Genomic DNA, 19,287 nt, shown 5'->3' with positions numbered 1-19,287 from the left:
ATGGGAAGGGGACTATGGGCTAATAACTGGCTAAGTCTCGCCTTCAGAGACTTCTCCATGTTCATTACCATAGGCTGTTACGTGTTGCAGCTTCAACACATTGTAAGGATTCTGTGGCATAATTTAAAGTAGTGGTACGTCAGAGCCTCCTCTACATGAATCCCCGTGGAGAATGGCCAACAGGAGTTCTTCCTCTAAGAGTCTCACGCTTTTTAAAACAGTAATTACTCCGAGTCCCGTCCTGGTGACGCTGGATAGAGCTGAGAAGTGTATCGACAAATGGAGGGTACCTGTCAACATTCTGGATACAGGGATCAACAGAATGTGTTTTCAGTAAACGTGTGAGATAAACCTAACCGCTTTATTAATTTCTCAGACCCTGCCGTCGTTGTCTGTGTTAACCGTATTTAATAATTTGTCAAACAAACAAAGTCACTTCATTGGGGCTGCTTCACATATGTTACGCACTTAACGTAATTGGATAATTAAGCCCGACAGCTTTACGGGCGCGAATGATCTCTTCCCTTCGTGGTGCTCTGGATAGTTCGCTCGTATCCGGACTGCTTTCGTAGGTGCACCTAGGAGAGAACTGGAGGAGTATTCAGAGGGACGCAACACTGGTACACTGCATGCCTTTCTGCACAAACGCGCTTCAGAAAGTTTGCAACAGTGCGCCTTTATGGTCGTGGACACTGTCACATAGGGAGAAAGCTGCGCGCTAGGACAGAGCGAAGCCCCCGCCACAGGAATACCGCCGGCGGGCTTTGATTCACCACATCAAGGGCCAAGGGCAAGGGCAAGGGCTGCCGCAGCGAGCGCACGTGTCTGTGCGCGCGCTGCTCGCTACCCGCTATGCATCTCACCTGGGGAGCGCTTTCGTTGTGTACAGTTCATATTCCATACCCGGCATAGTTATAAGACAGACAGTCCTGCGAAGTAAATGTGACTGCTTCCTCAGAAAACTGTATTGAGCAACTAGTGCAGTAATGCACACACAATGGAAATATTTTCGACTGTATTATTTTAGTGGACGGACAACTGATACCGAAATTGCGTTTACTTTGCCACGCCACAATGGTTAAAAAAAAGTAAAGAAGCCTGTCACTTGAAGATGCATCTCCACTGATGCGAAACCAGTCGCGACTTTTTAACAAAAGTATTTTAACAGTCAATGCGGAAGATTTCACTAACCATGTGATATTTTTTAGACCTCTTAGAACGAAGAGACAAGGTCAACCTAGCGACAGGGAATGGCGACCATGATGTCAACAAAGCCACTAAACTTATTGAAATTAATAAGTCCATCAAGAAGATTAGGAGACGCTTTGTGCTGGAAAGAGCAAATAAGCAGTTGTGACCATCCTACATAGACAATATATCCACGTCACGTAGTTCCAATTTAACGGAAGTACAAGAATGTTGAGTAAAGTTGAAAGTGATCTTAAATCGCGCTCTGGAGAAATGTGTGCCGAGTAAGTGGATTAAAGACGGAAGAAAACCTACGGGGGTTCAGTAAAAAAATTCAGAAAATACAGAAAACGGATATAGTTGAACAATCGCTCAAAAAAGAATGCAGAAATATTGACGGATAAAAGTTCGTACAAATTAGTACGTCTATAAAAAGAGCGATGCGCGAAGTGTACAAGTTTCACCGTTAGACGGTAGAAAAAAAATGATGCTACGTAAAATGGCGAAACGGGTTGAAGGCTTTTATTCAGTCACTCGTCGACTAGTCTGATGTGTCAACAGAAGACGGTAAAAGATAAGCGGGAAATTTCAATTTCGCATTAAAATAACTGGTCTAGGCAGAAGAATCGTACAGACGTCCCATCGTTTGACAGCCGCTCAAACTTCCGTGTCCATGGCATAGAAATAGGTACCTCAGGGGTTGAAAAAAAATTGACTTAGTTTAATAGCACTTCGGTTTCACGGAGAGTAACTCTTCAGCATGGTCCCATTACTTAGCTTGCATTTATCGGGTATCTCTCGCCCAGCGGGAAGTCCCAAGCGACTGGAAGAAAGTGCACATGGCTGCCTTTTACACGAACCGTTAAAGGAACGGATGAACAAATTTCAGTCGAATATCTTTAACTTCGGTTTGCTGTAGAATTACTGAGCGTAGTCAAAGTTCGAATATACTACATTTCCTTGAGAGATAAAAGCCTATATCCACAACGCAATACGGATTTAGAAAGCATTGCTCGTGCGAAACTGAACTTGCCCTTTTCACGCACGATATCCTGGGAACTATGGATTAAGGGAATCAAACAGATTTCATATTTCCAGATATCCAGAAAGTGTTTGACACGGTGCCGCAGGGCAGACTGTTAACGACGGTGTGAGCATACGGAATATGTCCTCTGATATGCGAGTAGCTCCAAGACTTTTTAAGTAGTAGAACCCACTATGTTGTCGTGTACGGCCAGCGTTTATCGGAGACGTTGGTATCATCAGGAGAGCGCCAGTAAAATGTGATATGACCACTGTTGTACTCTATATACACAGACGGAGAGGGTGAGCGGCAGTCTGTGGCTGTTTGCTGGCGGAGGTGTAGTCTAGGGGAAAGTGTCTTCGGTGATTGATTGCATGAAGATTGGGAATGCACTCAACATATGTGTAACCCATCAGTAACAATATTGTGCACATATAGATTCTTGCACCTACAATAGCTTTTTGTCAAATGTAGACGAGCTGTATTCTCTTGGGGCGTGACTGAATTAGGAGAATCTGTAGTAAAACGTGACAACTGGTTCAGTAATGTGTATAATCTCAGTATTTATGTCAAGTTTAGCTCCAATTTCACTGCCGTACCAACTGATATTATTTGTAGATATCCCGTGGCAGGCCTTTCGTGACCTTAAGAGCACACTAATATGATGTGTTCTTCTTCATGTTCCTAGTCTATGGGGAGATGAAGAAGCTTACACAGGATAGAGTAGCATGGAGAGCTGCATCAAACCAGTCTCAGGACTGAAGACCACAACAACAACAACAGTCTATAAAAGAAAGATGGCATAGGCTTCTTGACTCATTGTAGAATTTCCACCGCCTGTGTGCGAATTTAAACAGTACTGTTCTGCGAATCTTCGTCAACTATCAATCCCCGTCACACATCGCGTACTCTGTCATCGCAGTTCTCTCCGAAATTAGTCGACTCGGTAGTAGAAGGGAGCCATGAGTATGAGACTCTGACTAAAGTGATAGCAGCTTTACCTTACTGCTTACAGACTGGCTTGATAGTCTACGTTAAAGGGAACAGAAACTTGGTTAAACATTTTACCATTCCATCACGCATTTTCCACTGGGTGCATCAACAGTGTTCAAATATTCGTAGTAAAATTGAGTGTCACTGGTTCTTCATTTAATCCATTTTAATTTTTTCCTTCTGTCTTTCTTTCTAACTTTACGCTATTACTTCGCACTCTTTGTCCTAATCAACTAGCGTCTTCTACAGATTTGATTAATTTAGTACTGCTGTCCTGCCTTTCTGTTAGCGTATCATTAGTCCCATTTGCGAGGAATGTCATATTATTAAAAATTTGCGTTACGTGGTCTTGTTATAACTAGCATTTCTGTAATATCTATGTTCATAAATACACTATTCAAAAGAATTAGGGAACACGTGTATCAACGCCCGCTACCTTAAATCTGTTCCGATACACACGGTACCTGTGGTCTTATTGCGTGTCTTGAGATCTTCGCTCTCAGTGCAGGAAACAATTAAAATCATTCGCCATCTATTGACTATGTTATGCATTAGAGTGTCAAGTGGCCCCTCAGAAGGAGGTGAATACAGGTGTGAGCCGGCAGGAGTTGCCGAGCGGTTCTAGACGCTACAGTTTGGAACCGCGCGGCCGCTACGGTCGCAGGTTCGAATCCTGCCTCAGGCATGGATGTGTGTGATGTCCTTAGGTTAGTCAGGTTTAAGTAGTTCTAAGTTCTAGGGGACTGATTACTTCAGAAGTTAAGTCCCATAGTGCTCAGAGCCATTTTGAATACAGGTGTGACAACGTTTTCTAATGAGGCGCACTGACGGCAGTTATCATTTGTGGACGTTGTATTCAAACAAGCACTTGCAACGCGACATTTTAATGCAGTGCATGTTGCAAAAGTAGTCTGTGTGATCCAAACACGATGGACTTTCAATTGTGTTGCTGCAGATGCAAATGCGTCCCCACGTGTTTTCCGTAGTTTGTGGACACGCTGGATTACACAAGGTGACTTGGACAAGTCGCTGATGCATTACATCCTCACGTGAAGATCGATACCTGGCCATGTCTGCGTTGCAGCGTCGTACGAATATCGCCAGAGTACTGAAAGCCTATCTCAAAAGGACCACTGTGGCCGATCAGACTGTAATGAAAAGGTTACGAGAAAGGACGTTACGAAACAGACTTTTTGTTCCAGTACCCGCTTGACAAGACAACGTCTTGCAGCTAGCCTTCAGGTCTGCCGTTCCCATGTCAACAGGCAGCCTCGTCACCGACGAAACGTGTCATTCACAGACGAGTTCAGATAGCCTCTGACGTGAGGTGATGGCTGTGTCCGTGTGTGGGTACCCTTAGAGAGCGGTACCTGCCAAATGTTGTTTAGGAAATGGACAGATTTCCAAAGTTCTGTGGTGTTGTGGGGAAGTTACAGTATTTAGAGCCATATGGATCTTTCCAGTGTCTAGGGCCACCTCACTGCCAGGCAGGCGGGCATCAGCAAGGATGTCTTGGAAAGCCTGGACCTTGAATTAATCGAATGGTCGGTGGTCGGTCCCAATCAAAGCCCCATCGTGTACATGTAGAACATGCTTGACAGACGTTTTCGTGGTCATTCTGTTCTATTACAGACTCTCGAAGAACACTCTTGGGTTCTCATTGAGAAAAAGGAACAGATAACACTGACTGACCTCCGTAGACTAATACGTAGGTGTCAGGCAGCGATAAACGCTCACGGTGGACATAAACGTTACTGAAGCTCCGAAAGTCCAATGAAAATCACCCAGGACGACGGGGTGAATGACTGTTTCCATTTTGTTTTCGACATCTATCGTAGTTTCAGATCTTTTTATGTAAACGGTCGAGGATGTAATATTTTGTTGTGTTCTTAACTTGTGAAAGATAAGGTATAATTTAGTAATATACCCAGTCCTCAATGGAATATGGCAGTTGCCCAAGACATGTTTTCCTAATTCTTTTGAGCAGTATACAATAATAATGATAACAACAACAATAGTAATAATAATAGTAATAAAAATAATTGTAGGTCGTGTATTGTACGCAGTTAGGTATAATCTCTAAGGATTCTTGAGACTTGAGGGCACGACTCTTTCTAAGTTAAAGGAATTAAAAATATATTATTGAATACGATAAATCAGTAATACCTCATATTTTACAAAGAAATAAGAGATGGACTCTCATGAGATTCTTCGTGTTCAAATTATGGTTACTTGTGAAATACTTTCTCAGTCACACAGATAGAATAGGAAAGTTATCAGTACGTTTCAAACTTTTTTAAAAGTTGCTGAAAAATTTAATAAACGGGCATTTACATATTTCTAGTGCTTATAAATTCCTTAAATCGAAAATAAAAGTATGAAATGAATGCAAGAGATGTCCCGTTAAACCTGACGAAGCTGAAACGTTTATAACGCAGACCTCTTGGCAAGTCCTTTCTTTTCAATAAGGTATTGACAGTATCAAGCATAAAACAATTACCTCTTGTCGAAAAAGTAAAGCTCGCTGAAAAAGAAAACACGAATAAACCCTGTGACGGATTTGGTGACGTTAACTCGCAACGTAAAAACTCAAGTGCACAGTACTCGAAACAACAGAGGCGAGATCGAGATCGAATTCCAGAAATGTAAAATTATTTATTGAATCGTATTCAATTAATGAAGTTAAATAACAATTTGAAAATATTTTGTAACGCACAGAGTGAAGTGTAATCATATTCAGCGCTGTTAATCGAACTACAAACTAAATGGCATATATTTCTGATTCTCGGTTCAATCCATAATAACCGTTTTAATTAGGTGGAGGGTACGCGAGTGACTACGAGAGAACTGAAGAAAAGGCAGTCAGAACGTTACTTCTGAATGTTCCGCACAAAATGTGTTGTTGAAAGAAATGCTTGAAGTGTTGAAGAGAAAAATAACAAAGAAACAGAGCTGAGATTGAAAAGTCTATCGCAATGGCTGAAAGAACTCAGAATTCTCGACTGAAGCTCATTAGAGGTACACTGGAGTTTTTAAAGCATCATTAGTCACAAAGAGATTATATTTTGCGCGAGAGGTGCCTCACAGCACATAAATACACTCCTGGAAATGGAAAAAAGAACACATTGACACCGGTGTGTCAGACCCACCATACTTGCTCCGGACACTGCGAGAGGGCTGTACAAGCAATGATCACACGCACGGCACAGCGGACACACCAGGAACCGCGGTGTTGGCCGTCGAATGGCGCTAGCTGCGCAGCATTTGTGCACCGCCGCCGTCAGTGTCAGCCAGTTTGCCGTGGCATACGGAGCTCCATCGCAGTCTTTAACACTGGTAGCATGCCGCGACAGCGTGGACGTGAACAGTATGTGCAGTTGACGGACTTTGAGCGAGGGCGTATAGTGAGCATGCGGGAGGCCGGGTAGACGTACCGCCGAATTGCTCAACACGTGGGGCGTGAGGTCTCCACAGTACATCGATGTTGTCGCCAGTGGTCGGCGGAAGGTGCACGTGCCCGTCGACCTGGGACCGGACCGCAGCCACGCACGGATGCACGCCAAGACCGTAGGATCCTACGCAGTGCCGTAGGGGACCGCACCGCCACTTCCCAGCAAATTAGGGACACTGTTGCTCCTGGGGTATCGGCGAGGACCATTCGCAACCGTCTCCATGAAGCTGGGCTACGGTCCCGCACACCGTTAGGCCGTGTTCCGCTCACGCCCCAACATCGTGCAGCCCGCCTCCAGTGGTGTCGCGACAGGCGTGAATGGAGGGACGAATGGAGACGTGTCGCCTTCAGCGATGAGAGTCGCTTCTGCCTTGGTGCCAATGATGGTCGTATGCGTGTTTGGCGCCGTGCAGGTGAGCGCCACAATCAGGACTGCATACGACCGAGGCACACAGGGTCAACACCCGGCATCATGGTGTGGGGAGCGATCTCCTACACTGGCCGTACACCACTGGTGATCGTCGAGGGGACACTGAATAGTGCACGGTACATCCAAACCGTCATCGAACACATCGTTCTACCATTCCTAGACCGGCAAGGGAACTTGCTGTTCCAACAGGACAATGCACGTCCGCACGTATCCCGTGCCACCCAACGTGCTCTAGAAGGTGTACGTCAACTACCCTGGCCAGCAAGGTCTCCGGATCTGTCCCCTATTGAGCATGTTTGGGACTGGATGAAGCGTCGTCTCACGCGGTCTGCACGTCCAGCACGAACGCTGGTCCAACTGAGGCGCCAGGTGGAAATGGCATGGCAAGCCGTTCCACAGGACTACATCCAGCATCTCTACGATCGTCTCCATGGGAGAATAGCAGCCTGCATTGCTGCGAAAGGTGGATATACACTGTACTAGTGCCGACATTGTGCATGCTCTGTTGCCTGTGTCTATGTGCCTGTGGGTCTGTCAGTGTGATCATGTGATGTATCTGACCCCAGGAATGTGTCAATAAAGTTTCCCCTTCCTGGGACAATGAATTCACGGTGTTCTTATTTCAATTTCCAGGAGTGTATTTGAGGAAAGTTATTTTTGTACAGCTGTCTAATACATGGCGCTTTCGTTCAGTAATGTTCGTTCTTTATTATTTTCGGCAATGCATTTTGGTGTCTGTGGGTAATCGTCAGGTGTATTTTGACGCTCACATTAGTCATCTACATCTACGAACATACTATGGAAATGTCTGTGAAGGGCATGGTACAGAGCTAATTCCCATTGTACTAGTTATTGGGGTTTCTTTGGGTTTCATTCACGTATGGAGCGCGGGAATGATGTCTCTGTGCCCGCTCTATTTAGTATAATCTTGTCTTCACAATCCCCACGGAAGCGAGACACAGGGGGATGACAATATGTTCCTAGGTTCATTATTTAAAGTTCGTTCTTGTAACTCTTTAAATAGGCTTCCCGGAACATTTTGCGTTATCTTCAACCGTCTGGCAGTTCAGTTTCTTCAGCATCTTTCTCACACTCTCCCAAGGATCAAACAAACTGTGAGCAATTCTCTTGCCCTTCTCGCTGTATGGCCAGGACCCTCACTAGTCCTATTTGGTATGGGTCCCACACACTGGAGCACGACTCTTACGACTTTTATGATTGTATGCAATCGTTTCGGTGCATATCTCTACAAATTGTTACGCACCAGTGTTTGTATGAGTTACCGAGATGGGAGTCACAGATAAGACGTCTTTTTTCATTTTTTGAAGTGCACTGTTTCATGACGATTGCCAATTTTTACAACACTTTGAACTCTTAACAGGATTCGGTTGAATATCTGCCCAGCTTTTTCCACACAGTGTTTGATTATATGTAACTGCATCATCTGCGTAGATTCTGAGGTTACTAATGTTGGCAGGACCATTAATATTCAGCATGAACAGTAAGGGTCACTACATAGTTCTCTTGGGCACACCTGGAGTTACTTCCATGCTTCCATTCGAATAACATGCTGCGTCTACCCAACGAAGAAATCTTCAATACAGTCAAAACTTTCGCTTGATACCCATGCCATTGTGCCACCTATCATAGGCGTAGGTGTGGTATTGATTCCAATGATTTTCTAAAATCAAGAAGTACTGTATCTGTCTTGATACATACTTTTCAGGAGGTGAGGTGAGAAACGTACGAGCTGGGTTTTCACATGATCGAAGTTTCCGGAATACATGTTGGTTGGCAGGAAGGAGGTCATTTTGTTCGAGATACGTCATTACGTTTGAGCTGTGAATATGTTCTAAGATTCTACAATAAATGGATTGCAAGGATAATGGGCATTAGTTTTGTAAACCACCTTTACCGTTCTTGCAGACGAGTGTGGCGTATGCTTGCTTCCAGCTACTGGGCACGGGATCTACGGTAGATCGTGGTTAGAAGAGGAAAAGATCCGCAAATTAGGTGCAGAATCTGATAATGACTGCACCGGACCGTGGAGCTTTGTCCAAATTATGTCCATTTCCAGTTGCTTCTCAGCGCAACTGACTCTAACATCTGTATCAAACACCTATGTAGTGGTGCGAGAATTAAACTAGAACACTACTCCTTGATATTCTTTTGTAAAAGAACGTTGTGAAACGGAATGCGGTATGTCTGTCTTTTGGTTTGTTTTGCTGTCTCCTCCATGATTGTCTCGACACTAACGTTGGTACCGCAAATAGCCTTTACAAATGATCAGGAAGCGAAATACATTGTGCTACACAATCCAGACCGTAAAATTTGTTGACTAAGAAACTTAAGGGTCCAGTTACACGTATGTGTTATCTTTGCACAGTATGGAGTTGCTGTAGTGATTTCAAAACTGAAAACTGGAAATTTACTTCGCCAAGATGGCGTTTATCATGAGGCCGTGCGGCTGAAGGGTAACCATTAGTAATATAATTGCACACAGGTAGGTTTTCGACGATTTAGAAAACAATTCGGGCTGTGGTGATTGCATTTCACGTCGAATTTCCAACTGGCCACCTATGAACTTTCAGTCTTTAAGATGAAGCTCCAGTGGAGCCTCTGATAATCAAAATAACGTCAGTAGATCCGAAGTGGAAAGCAAGAGCTTAACACGAATTGTCAGTACCATAGTAAAGTATATTAGGCAAAATGCAATGGCCATCTGCCCAGCTAAACGTAGACAGAAGATTTACTGAGACGTGCACATACCAGTGGGGGCGATGAAGAATAGCGAGCAACAATGGGTCTAGACGTAGGTATAGTTGTAGTTAGTTGGACAAACGTGGAACTCTTCCAGGCGGTCAGTAACAGCTATAGTTATTTAAGCCGAATATTATTCAGTTAGGGCTTTAATTATATTTCTTTTATTTTATGTTGTTTTGCTTCATTATATTTCCAACATTCTATTTCTATATTATAAAGTGTGTCCCACCTAACTTTGCCGCTTCATATATTTCTGAAATGAAATAAAATGTGAAAAATGCAATTGGCAAGGGATGTACCTATTAAGGGGCTCACAGAATGGGCAGGAAGCACAATCTATGAATGTAAACAAATATCTCTTTCAACACAAAGTTATGTTTTTTTTAGAAAAAATGGCACATATATATTTTCCTACGGAAATGAGAACTAGAAGTTGAAATAGTGATGTCAGACTTGGTTTCACTGCTCTAAGCCCTATACATTCTCGAATATTTAGCTTTTAAGTAATGGAGTCGGTGCCATAGTTTCTGCTGCAAAGCTGTAATGACATAATGCGGGTTGCCTGCGCTGTGGTAAACACTGCTGTAGGCTACCGTAGCTCTGCACATTAAAGCGTTACTGTTGCTCCGTTACCATTCTTTAAAGTCTACGTACTGGAAGATATATAGTTTCTAACAGGGTAAACAAGTCTCTCGTCACTAACTGTAGTGAAAAACATACATATGCCATTGAAAAAAACGTAACTTTGTGCCGAAAGTGATGGTTGTTTGCATTTATGGATTGCGCCTTTCTGCTCTTTGTGTGACCCCTTCAAATAGGTGAATCCCTGGCCAACCGTATTTTTCACTTTTTGTTTCGTTTCTGGAATATACGAGGTGGCAGAGTTAGTTTGGTCATCCTGTATAGCAATGATGTGACGTACTGTATCAGTACACACACACATTACACACACACACACACACACTCTCTCTCTCTCTCTCTCTCTCTCTCTCTCTCTCTCTCTCTCTCTCTCTCTCTCTCTCTCATACACACACAGACACATGATAATTATTGAAAATGTGCGACCTGCTTAGAGTTTCCAGATAACAGGTCCAAAATTTATGGCAATAAACTGAATTGAACTGAGTCCCGCCGCACTTTCCAGTTATGGGTTCAGTTTAAAAGAAAGTTTTAAAATCGTAAATATGGCTGCTGTTTCAGCAACTGTGTGACAGTAGACATGGAGAGGTTGAAGAGAATCAGCCAACCAGTTGCAAATAAAGATTTATTGGAGCCCTTGATCTACATATCGACAATTTTAAAATTGTGTTCAAAAATGGCTCTGAGCACTATGGGACTTAACATCTGTGGTCATCAGTCCCCCAGAACTTAGAACTACTTAAACCTAACTAAGCTAAGGACATCACAAACATCCGTGCCCGAAGCAGGATTCGAACCTGCGAACGTGGCGGTCACGCGGTTCCAGACTGAAGCGCCTCGAACCGCACGGCCACACCGGCCGGCTTTTAAAATTGTGTTCTTCCGAAGAAATCAGGTTTAAAACTGACTAAACCTAGGTCAAGGGTTCCAATAAACCTTTATTTGCAACTGGTTGGCTGATTTTTTCAACCTCTCCAAGTTAAAGGAAATTTGTGTATTTATCACAGAGCTTTACACTGCCCCTCAATAAGCTTTCAAAAACACTGCTTTGGAATAAAAAAAAAACTCTCAAGGTGTGTTTTTGAATAGAGAGATAAAGTCACGCAATGTGTTTAAGAGAACTATGTTGTTTTGCTGGAGGCGGTACATGAAATAACAAAGACCAAATAAGGCGCAATGAACACATATCTGCAAATGCTTAGTTTCCGTGGCAGAGACCAGTTTTTTATACCATGCAGCACAGTGTGCAGATCCTAAGGAACGACGAGCTGTAGTTCCCTTTCAGATGGCAGCATTGTTTCCCACGACTGCGACGGTTCACCTCACACTTTCTTGCGAGTATTACTCACGGTCACTACCACTGACTTTCTGTAAGTCGCAATAGAAACACTTGCACCTGGTAAAATGCTTAGAGCAGCGAAGCTGCGGAAGTTACATTCTGAAGCGGTGGAACAGTGAAAGCACGACACACGAGGGGTGGAAGATTCCAGCCAGCACGCCGTACATCGGTCGGAAGAAGCCACGATCGTCGCTGGCCAAGCTCTCACTAGCGGGAGAGAGTAGTCCAAGATAATAATGGCGAGTCATTATATAAACACTATTGTGGCGTGTGATCAATAGACTTAGCGACGAACAGCACTTGTCTGCTATGCGAGCTAGGTGGAGTATGCTGGATAATTGAATACACTGTGCAGATACTGACCATTCTCTTGCGGCAAGGAAGTGGTGTCGAGTCAGTGTTTTGCCGGTTACGCTGCGGGATACTACAGCCAGCAGTGGCCAAACAGACGATCGCCGAGGTGCTATTTATGTGCGTTCATCCAGCGACCGGGGATGTCTGAGCCCGGCAGTGGTGTCCAGTCCGCTGGGCAGTCGTCGTCATCGTAAGCCAGTCCCGCCTCAGGCACGCTGACCACCCTGCCGCCCAGCAAAGACGCTGTTGACCAGCACTGCAGCCGATGACCGCAGCCTGAGGCTACGTTCAGTGTGTCACCGACAACACTTGTCAGACGCCGTCGCCAGTTTCGCCCGTTAACATCGGCCAGCAGCTTAGTTCGGCCGATCCACTTCGTCAGCTTTTAGCGGCGTCAAGTAGGTAAGGCAAGGTTTGGTACGGTTAGGTTAGAATCTCTTGTGTGTGTAAAGTAGCTCAGATTTTAACCTGGAGTGGGACGGACACCATGATGCCTCCGTGTTTGGAGGTGGGAGCTGCATTGTGGCTTTTTCTATTAAAAAGACCCGGAATGCTTGTGAATAAGCTATATCTGTCTCGAAAAAGAGGTGGCGAGTACTGTACACTCTGTCTCTGGTTATCGGAATAACCAGAGAAGTTTTAGCAACATATGACATGAAGGGAGAAACGTTATGTTACAGACTCAGAATGACTCGTGGTGACCTGAAAAAGTAATATCACAGACACTCTGGTTTGCTGTATTCATTTGAAGTTATGCAGGCATACGTCAAATAACCTTGAATGAATGTCGTTCAGCATACGTGTGGAAGACAAGCATAAAGTTTATAATAAAAAACTGTGAACAGCTAACGCACTGAAAAGTGGAAAAACATACAGATTCGGAAACAACTTCATGAAAGAAAATCACCTCCCTACTGGCAAAGAAACCGCAGTAAGTAGCAATACAGTATTAATTTATCGACACTATAATCCAAATACTAAAAGCACGCCACATTTTTCACTTGAATATATTATTTTTGAAGTTATAATTAACGCCTAAAATGTACGATAAATATTTTGTCTACTTGTGGTTTCATATAAACCTGCGATTTCAGTCGATAGACTCTAACCTGAAACCTGAATATGATTTTTTATCCTCAGGACGCGACAAACTCAAAAAAATGGTTCAAATGGCTCTAAGCACTTTGGGACTCAACTGCTGAGGTCATTAGTCCCCGAGAACTTAGAACTAGTTAAACCTAACTAACCTAAGGACATCACAAACATCCATGCCCGAGGCAGGATTCGAACCTGCGACCGTAGCGGTCTTGCGGTTCCAGACTGCAGCGCCTTTAACCGCACGGCCACTTCGGCCGGCGACAAACTCACTCTTTCTTGGACTAAAGTCCTCAGCTTCTTACAGCCCACATCCTGTGTGTGAGAAGTCGGTCGATCTGACCGGAGAAAACAGACTGATTTGAATTCACTGACTGTCGTCCGAAGTCTTTACCTTCGGACGATGAGGTAGGCTACACTGGGGTCGGCGCTAGAAGTAGTGTACTGATTTGAAAAGACAAGCAGTCTTCAGCCGACGCCGATCGACGGCGGAATCCATCGATGCCACTGTGACCGCAGCCTAAGCCAAGCAGGGCGGGGCCTCGATCACCAGGCACTCTGCCTTCGACTGCCTGACCGTCAGCGGTGCCTAGGCGTAGCATTGCGTCGGCCCCGGAGGAGCCCTGCCTCGCCTCGCCTCATCCGAGCCTTGCAGCGTCGCCCTACTGACACTGCGCCCGTGGGATGTGGTCGCACACGCGTCTCCAGCTAGTGTTCCCTACATTCTATGTTTCATTTACTCGTGTCAGAAACACACACCATAGCTTACAAGTTTTACAAAATGTTCCAAAACATGGAACTATAAGCATTACAATTACAATTAAATGCGGAGTGACCAGTATGCAGCAACTTCGCATGCTTCCTTGGTGGCATCGGCGGCCGGTGTGGCCGAGCGGTTCTAGGCGCTTCAGTCTGGCACCGCGCGACCGCTGCGGTCGCACGTTCGAATCCTGCCTCGGGCATGGGGTGTGTGATGTCCTTAGGTTATTTAGGTTTAAGTAGTTCTAAGTTCTGGAGGACTGATGACCTCAGATGTTAAATCCTATAGTGCTCAGAGCCATTTGAACCTTGGTGGCATCGATGACATTCTGTGGCGAAAATGACGTTGGGCATAGGCTGCAGACAAGAAGATGACTCATTGTCTTTTCTTCACCACATTCACATGCTGTGGAATCGCATGCAAATCCCCACTTTTTCAAGTTGGTCTTCGTTCTTCCAACTCCAGAACGCAGCCTGTTGAGGGTCTTCCATATCGAACAGCTTTCTTTGTGACCTGGTGGGAGGCTTTCGGTCGGGATCATCCACCCTGCAAGGTAGCTGAATTTGGAACACCATGAATTGACTCTGAAGTTCGAAAGTGGTTCAGTGAGGCTTTCAGTTGAATGGAGAAAGCTTTTCCTTCGCTTGAGCCTTGGTACTGCTTGCTGACACCCGTGTAATGCGTGGTTCTTCAGATACAATGCCTTAGACTTTTCCAGTCTGGATGCACATTCACGGCGGATATCTGGAGCTGGGATGCTCGCTAGACAATATACTTTATCAAGTGGTGTAGATCTCAATCATCCCGTAATGAGTCTGCAGGTTTCATTCAAGGCGATATACACTTGTTTAGCATGACTAGATCTGCACCAGACAGGGCAAGCATATCCTGCAGCTAAATAACAAAGAGCTACAGCAGAAGTTCTTAAGATGCGAGGATGCGTCCCCCAGGTTGTACCCGATATTTTCCAGAAAATTTTGTTCCTTTTCCTTTCAGATACCTTCTGATTGGTGTTCAAGCAATGTATTCTGTAGGTAAGTACTCGATCAAGAGTTACTCCAAGATATTTGTGAGTGAAGCAGTGTTCTAATTGCTTACCTTCCCAGAACACCTGCAATTTCCTTTCTACACTCCTGGAAATTGAAATAAGAACACCGTGAATTCATTGTCCCAGGAAGGGGAAACTTTATTGACACATTCCTGGGGTCAGATACATCACATGATCACACTGACAGAACCACAGGCACATAGACACAGGCAACAGAGCATGCACAATGTCGGCACTAGTACAGTGTATATCCACCTTTCGCAGCAATGCAGGCTGCTATTCTCCCATGGAGACGATCGTAGAGATGCTGGATGTAGTCCTGTGGAACGGCTTGCCATGCCATTTCCACCTGGCGCCTCAGTTGGACCAGCGTTCGTGCTGGACGTGCAGACCGCGTGAGACGACGCTTCATCCAGTCCCAAACATGCTCAATGGGGGACAGATCCGGAGATCTTGCTGGCCAGGGTAGTTGACTTACACCTTCTAGAGCACGTTGGGTGGCACGGGATACATGCGGACGTGCATTGTCCTGTTGGAACAGCAAGTTCCCTTGCCGGTCTAGGAATGGTAGAACGATGGGTTCGATGACGGTTTGGATGTACCGTGCACTATTCAGTGTCCCCTCGACGATCACCAGTGGTGTACGGCCATGATGCCGGGTGTTAGCCCTGTGTGCCTCGGTCGTATGCAGTCCTGATTGTGGCGCTCACCTGCACGGCGCCAAACACGCATACGACCATCATTGGCACCAAGGCAGAAGCGACTCTCATCGCTGAAGACGACACGTCTCCATTCGTCCCTCCATTCACGCCTGTCGCGACACCACTGGAGGCGGGCTGCACGATGTTGGGGCGTGAGCGGAAGACGGCCTAACGGTGTGCGGGACCGTAGCCCAGCTTCATGGAGACGGTTGCGAATGGTCCTCGCCGATACCCCAGGAGCAACAGTGTCCCTAATTTGCTGGGAAGTGGCGGTGCGGTCCCCTACGGCACTGCGTAGGATCCTACGGTCTTGGCGTGCATCCGTGCGTCGCTGCGGTCCGGTCCCAGGTCGACGGGCACGTGCACCTTCCGCCGACCACTGGCGACAACATCGATGTACTGTGGAGACCTCACACCCCACGTGTTGAGCAATTCGGCGGTACGTCCACCCGGCCTCCCGCATGCCCACTATACGCCCTCGCTCAAAGTCCGTCAACCGCACATACGGTTCACGTCCACGCTGTCGCGGCATGCTACCAGTGTTAAAGACTGCGATGGAGCTCCGTATGCCACGGCAAACTGGCTGACACTGACGGCGGCGGTGCACAAATGCTGCGCAGCTAGCGCCATTCGACGGCCAACACCGCGGTTCCTGGTGTGTCCTCTGTGCCGTGCGTGTGATCATTGCTTGTACAGCCCTCTCGCAGTGTCCGGAGCAAGTATGGTGGGTCTGACACACCGGTGTCAACGTGTTCTTTTTTCCATTTCCAGGAGTGTACATGTCTATTTCTAAGATGGAACTCACAAATATGTGTTTTTGCTGGGTTTGTCTTCAGCTGATTGTCTTGGTAATAGCCACTTAGAATTTCTAGAGCATGGGGGAGCTTCTCTTTAATATGTTCAAATGATGTTCCTTGAACTGCTAGAGCGACATCATCAGCATAAATAAATCTCTTTCTCCCTTGCGGGCAGGGCTGATCACTTGTGTAGATATTAAAAAGTATAGGAGCTAGCACACTCCCTTGTGGAAGGCCGTTCTTTACATTCCTCCATCTGTTCCGCTGACCTTGAAATTCAACAAAACGCCTTCTGTTCTGAAGAAAGCACTCAATCATTTGGGTGAGTTTGTAATCCCCAGTCATGTTAAGCACTTTATTTTGGTTAACAGTATCATAGGCTGATGTCAAGACAATAAAATCTACATCAGTGACTTTGTTGTTTTCATAGCCGTCTTCTACATATTGTGTTAGGTGAAGTACTTGTGAAGTACAGCTTCCCGCTAGTCAAAATCCGGCTTGTTCTGATATGAGCAATGGTTCTACCACATCAGATAGTCAGTCCAAAATCATTCTTTCCAAGATTTTATGTAAATGACATAGTAAGGAGATTGGTCGGTAGTTCTTGGGATCGCTTGCGTTCTTTACAGGCTTCAGAATTGCAATAACTCTGGCTTTTCTCCACAGTTTAGGGATTTTGCAGCAGTTGATGCAATTGTTGAATAAGTCCAAGAGCCATTGCTTACTGGCAGGACCAACGATCGAGATGTCATCCATTCCTGCCGCTTTACCAGTTTTGCATTTATTCAGTGCTCTATTCAGATCTTCCGTTGTAAAATGGTAAGAGAGTATAATGTTTTCCTGGCACATCAGTTTCTCGGCTATTCGTTTGAGTCCAATTCTAGCTTTACTTGGTTTGCCGTTCTCCACGAGCTGACCTGCAATTTGATTTGCAGAGATGTTACTATGTAGTGAGAACTTCGTTTTATCATTACTGAGGAGTCTAATTAACCTCCAGGCATTGTAACTGGTTCTTCTTATATCCAATTCTTCCATTAATTTGTTCCATTGGTTGCGTTTGGATTCAGAAATGCAGGAAATAACACGCCGCTCCCTAGAGATAGTTTCATCACTGAAAGGGTCGTTTTTGAATAGGTCTTGATATTCTTTCAATAAAGTCGATGTTTCGGAGGTAAGACCTTGAATGTAACTGGTCCTACAGCCTCTAGGAATGGTTTTTCTTGAGCAATACTGGACTACTTCCATAAACTCTTCGTATGCCTCAGGAACGGGATCAATTGTTGTAATCCTTTGATCAAGAATTGTGGAGAATGTTTGCCAGCTTTCCTTCTTCAAATTATACCTTCACCTGAAGGACACGGTGTGTGAGGGGATTGCTGGTATCAATTGACACATAATTGGACGGTGCTGCGTGTGAGGAACCGGTGTACAAAGAGATTTGATACTTCGTTCAGCCAATTTCTCATTCACAAAAATAAGATCAGGCCTCTTTGCCATCTACAACTATTGAAAGGCGGAGGAAGTTTTTTACCGTGGATCAAAGATAGTTGATGCAGTTCTGCCCATTCTCGTACGGCATTTCCATTTGGATCATCCTGAGAGTAGCCCCAAACAGTGCTATGGCTGTTGAAGTCACCAATAATTACAGATGGCTTCAGGCTGTTGAAATTAGCAGGAGGATGAAACAAGAATGCTTCATTAGGAGGCTTGTAGAGAGAGGAAATTACAAGGTTTCTAACTTCTACAGTAATGATTTCAATATTATTTTGCTCTATGATGGAAGTCGTAAGAATCTGGAGATCGGGTTTGGCAAAGATGGCACTGCCATATTGGCCATGAGGTCTTTCAGCCATCAGTTTCATTCCTGGAATGAAGCTGATTCCTGCACGTGGTGCCCCTGCATAGGTACTTGGAATCGATTTCCAATACTGAAGTTCAGCATTCTAGAAACAAACATACATTCTATGTTAATAAAGAGCATATTTGGTGTCTCGATGACGGGTTCCGAATTTCCACATCCGCCATCGAACCCACAACGCCAGGATGGGAGCACAGCTACGTAGACATCACAAGCGGAGGAGCATTTCCCCACCCATCTAGTAGCGATCGCCGCACAATACGACCAATTACTGTCATCACTCTTTAGAAGAATCGCGTGTTGTGGTACGGGTATGCTTCTGGAGCCGATACAAAAATAGCGAATTATCCACAGCACTGGTATATGTAGTCCACTGTCGTCACGGGATGTCGAAACGGGAGGTGCATCGTCCGTCCGCTAGTGCAGTTCGTCGAAAGAGCTGGGCGACGTTGTACTTACCGTCGTGCAGCGGGTCGATTGTGTGGATCATGAGCTGCAGCAGCCCGTGCCGGAACTTGGTGCCCGAGTGGTGGTGATGGTGGTGGTGGTGGTGGCCGGACGAGGAGGAGGCGACGGGCCGGCCCACGACGAGCCCGGGCCCGGTGACCGCCCCCGCCACGCCCGGCGCCGCCCCCGCCGCCCCCGCCGCGCTGCCCGCCGACCCGCCCGCGCCCGAGCCGCCGCCCACGCTCGTCTGGCTCGACGTGGCCGCGTTGCTCGCGTGCTGCAACACCAACACCGCCAAGACTCCCTCACTCTGCTGCATTTTGACCCGGTTTTGCCAACGCAAGGTCTACTGCAAGAACTTGAGCTACATCTAAATAATTGCTTTCGAACGAAAGGATTT

The 19,287-nt window shown here is 45.7% G+C and overlaps 1 protein-coding gene across 1 annotated transcript in view; it reads right to left on the bottom strand.

Annotated features, from left to right (window-relative positions):
* The window catches only part of LOC124613640 (sodium/potassium/calcium exchanger Nckx30C), a 1,525,550-nt gene that overhangs the window by 606,024 nt on the left and 900,239 nt on the right, over positions 1–19,287 (bottom strand). The window contains exon 6 of the mRNA XM_047142355.1: positions 18,900–19,164. Coding sequence (XP_046998311.1) covers positions 18,900–19,164 — 265 coding nt within the window. The remainder of the gene's footprint in view (positions 1–18,899; positions 19,165–19,287) is intronic.

Source organism: Schistocerca americana, chromosome 4, assembly GCF_021461395.2.
Source record: "Schistocerca americana isolate TAMUIC-IGC-003095 chromosome 4, iqSchAmer2.1, whole genome shotgun sequence".
Lineage (NCBI taxonomy): Eukaryota > Metazoa > Arthropoda > Insecta > Orthoptera > Acrididae > Schistocerca > Schistocerca americana.
Note: the sequence above shows the minus strand (reverse complement) of the source record. Positions and strands in the feature narration are given on the sequence as shown.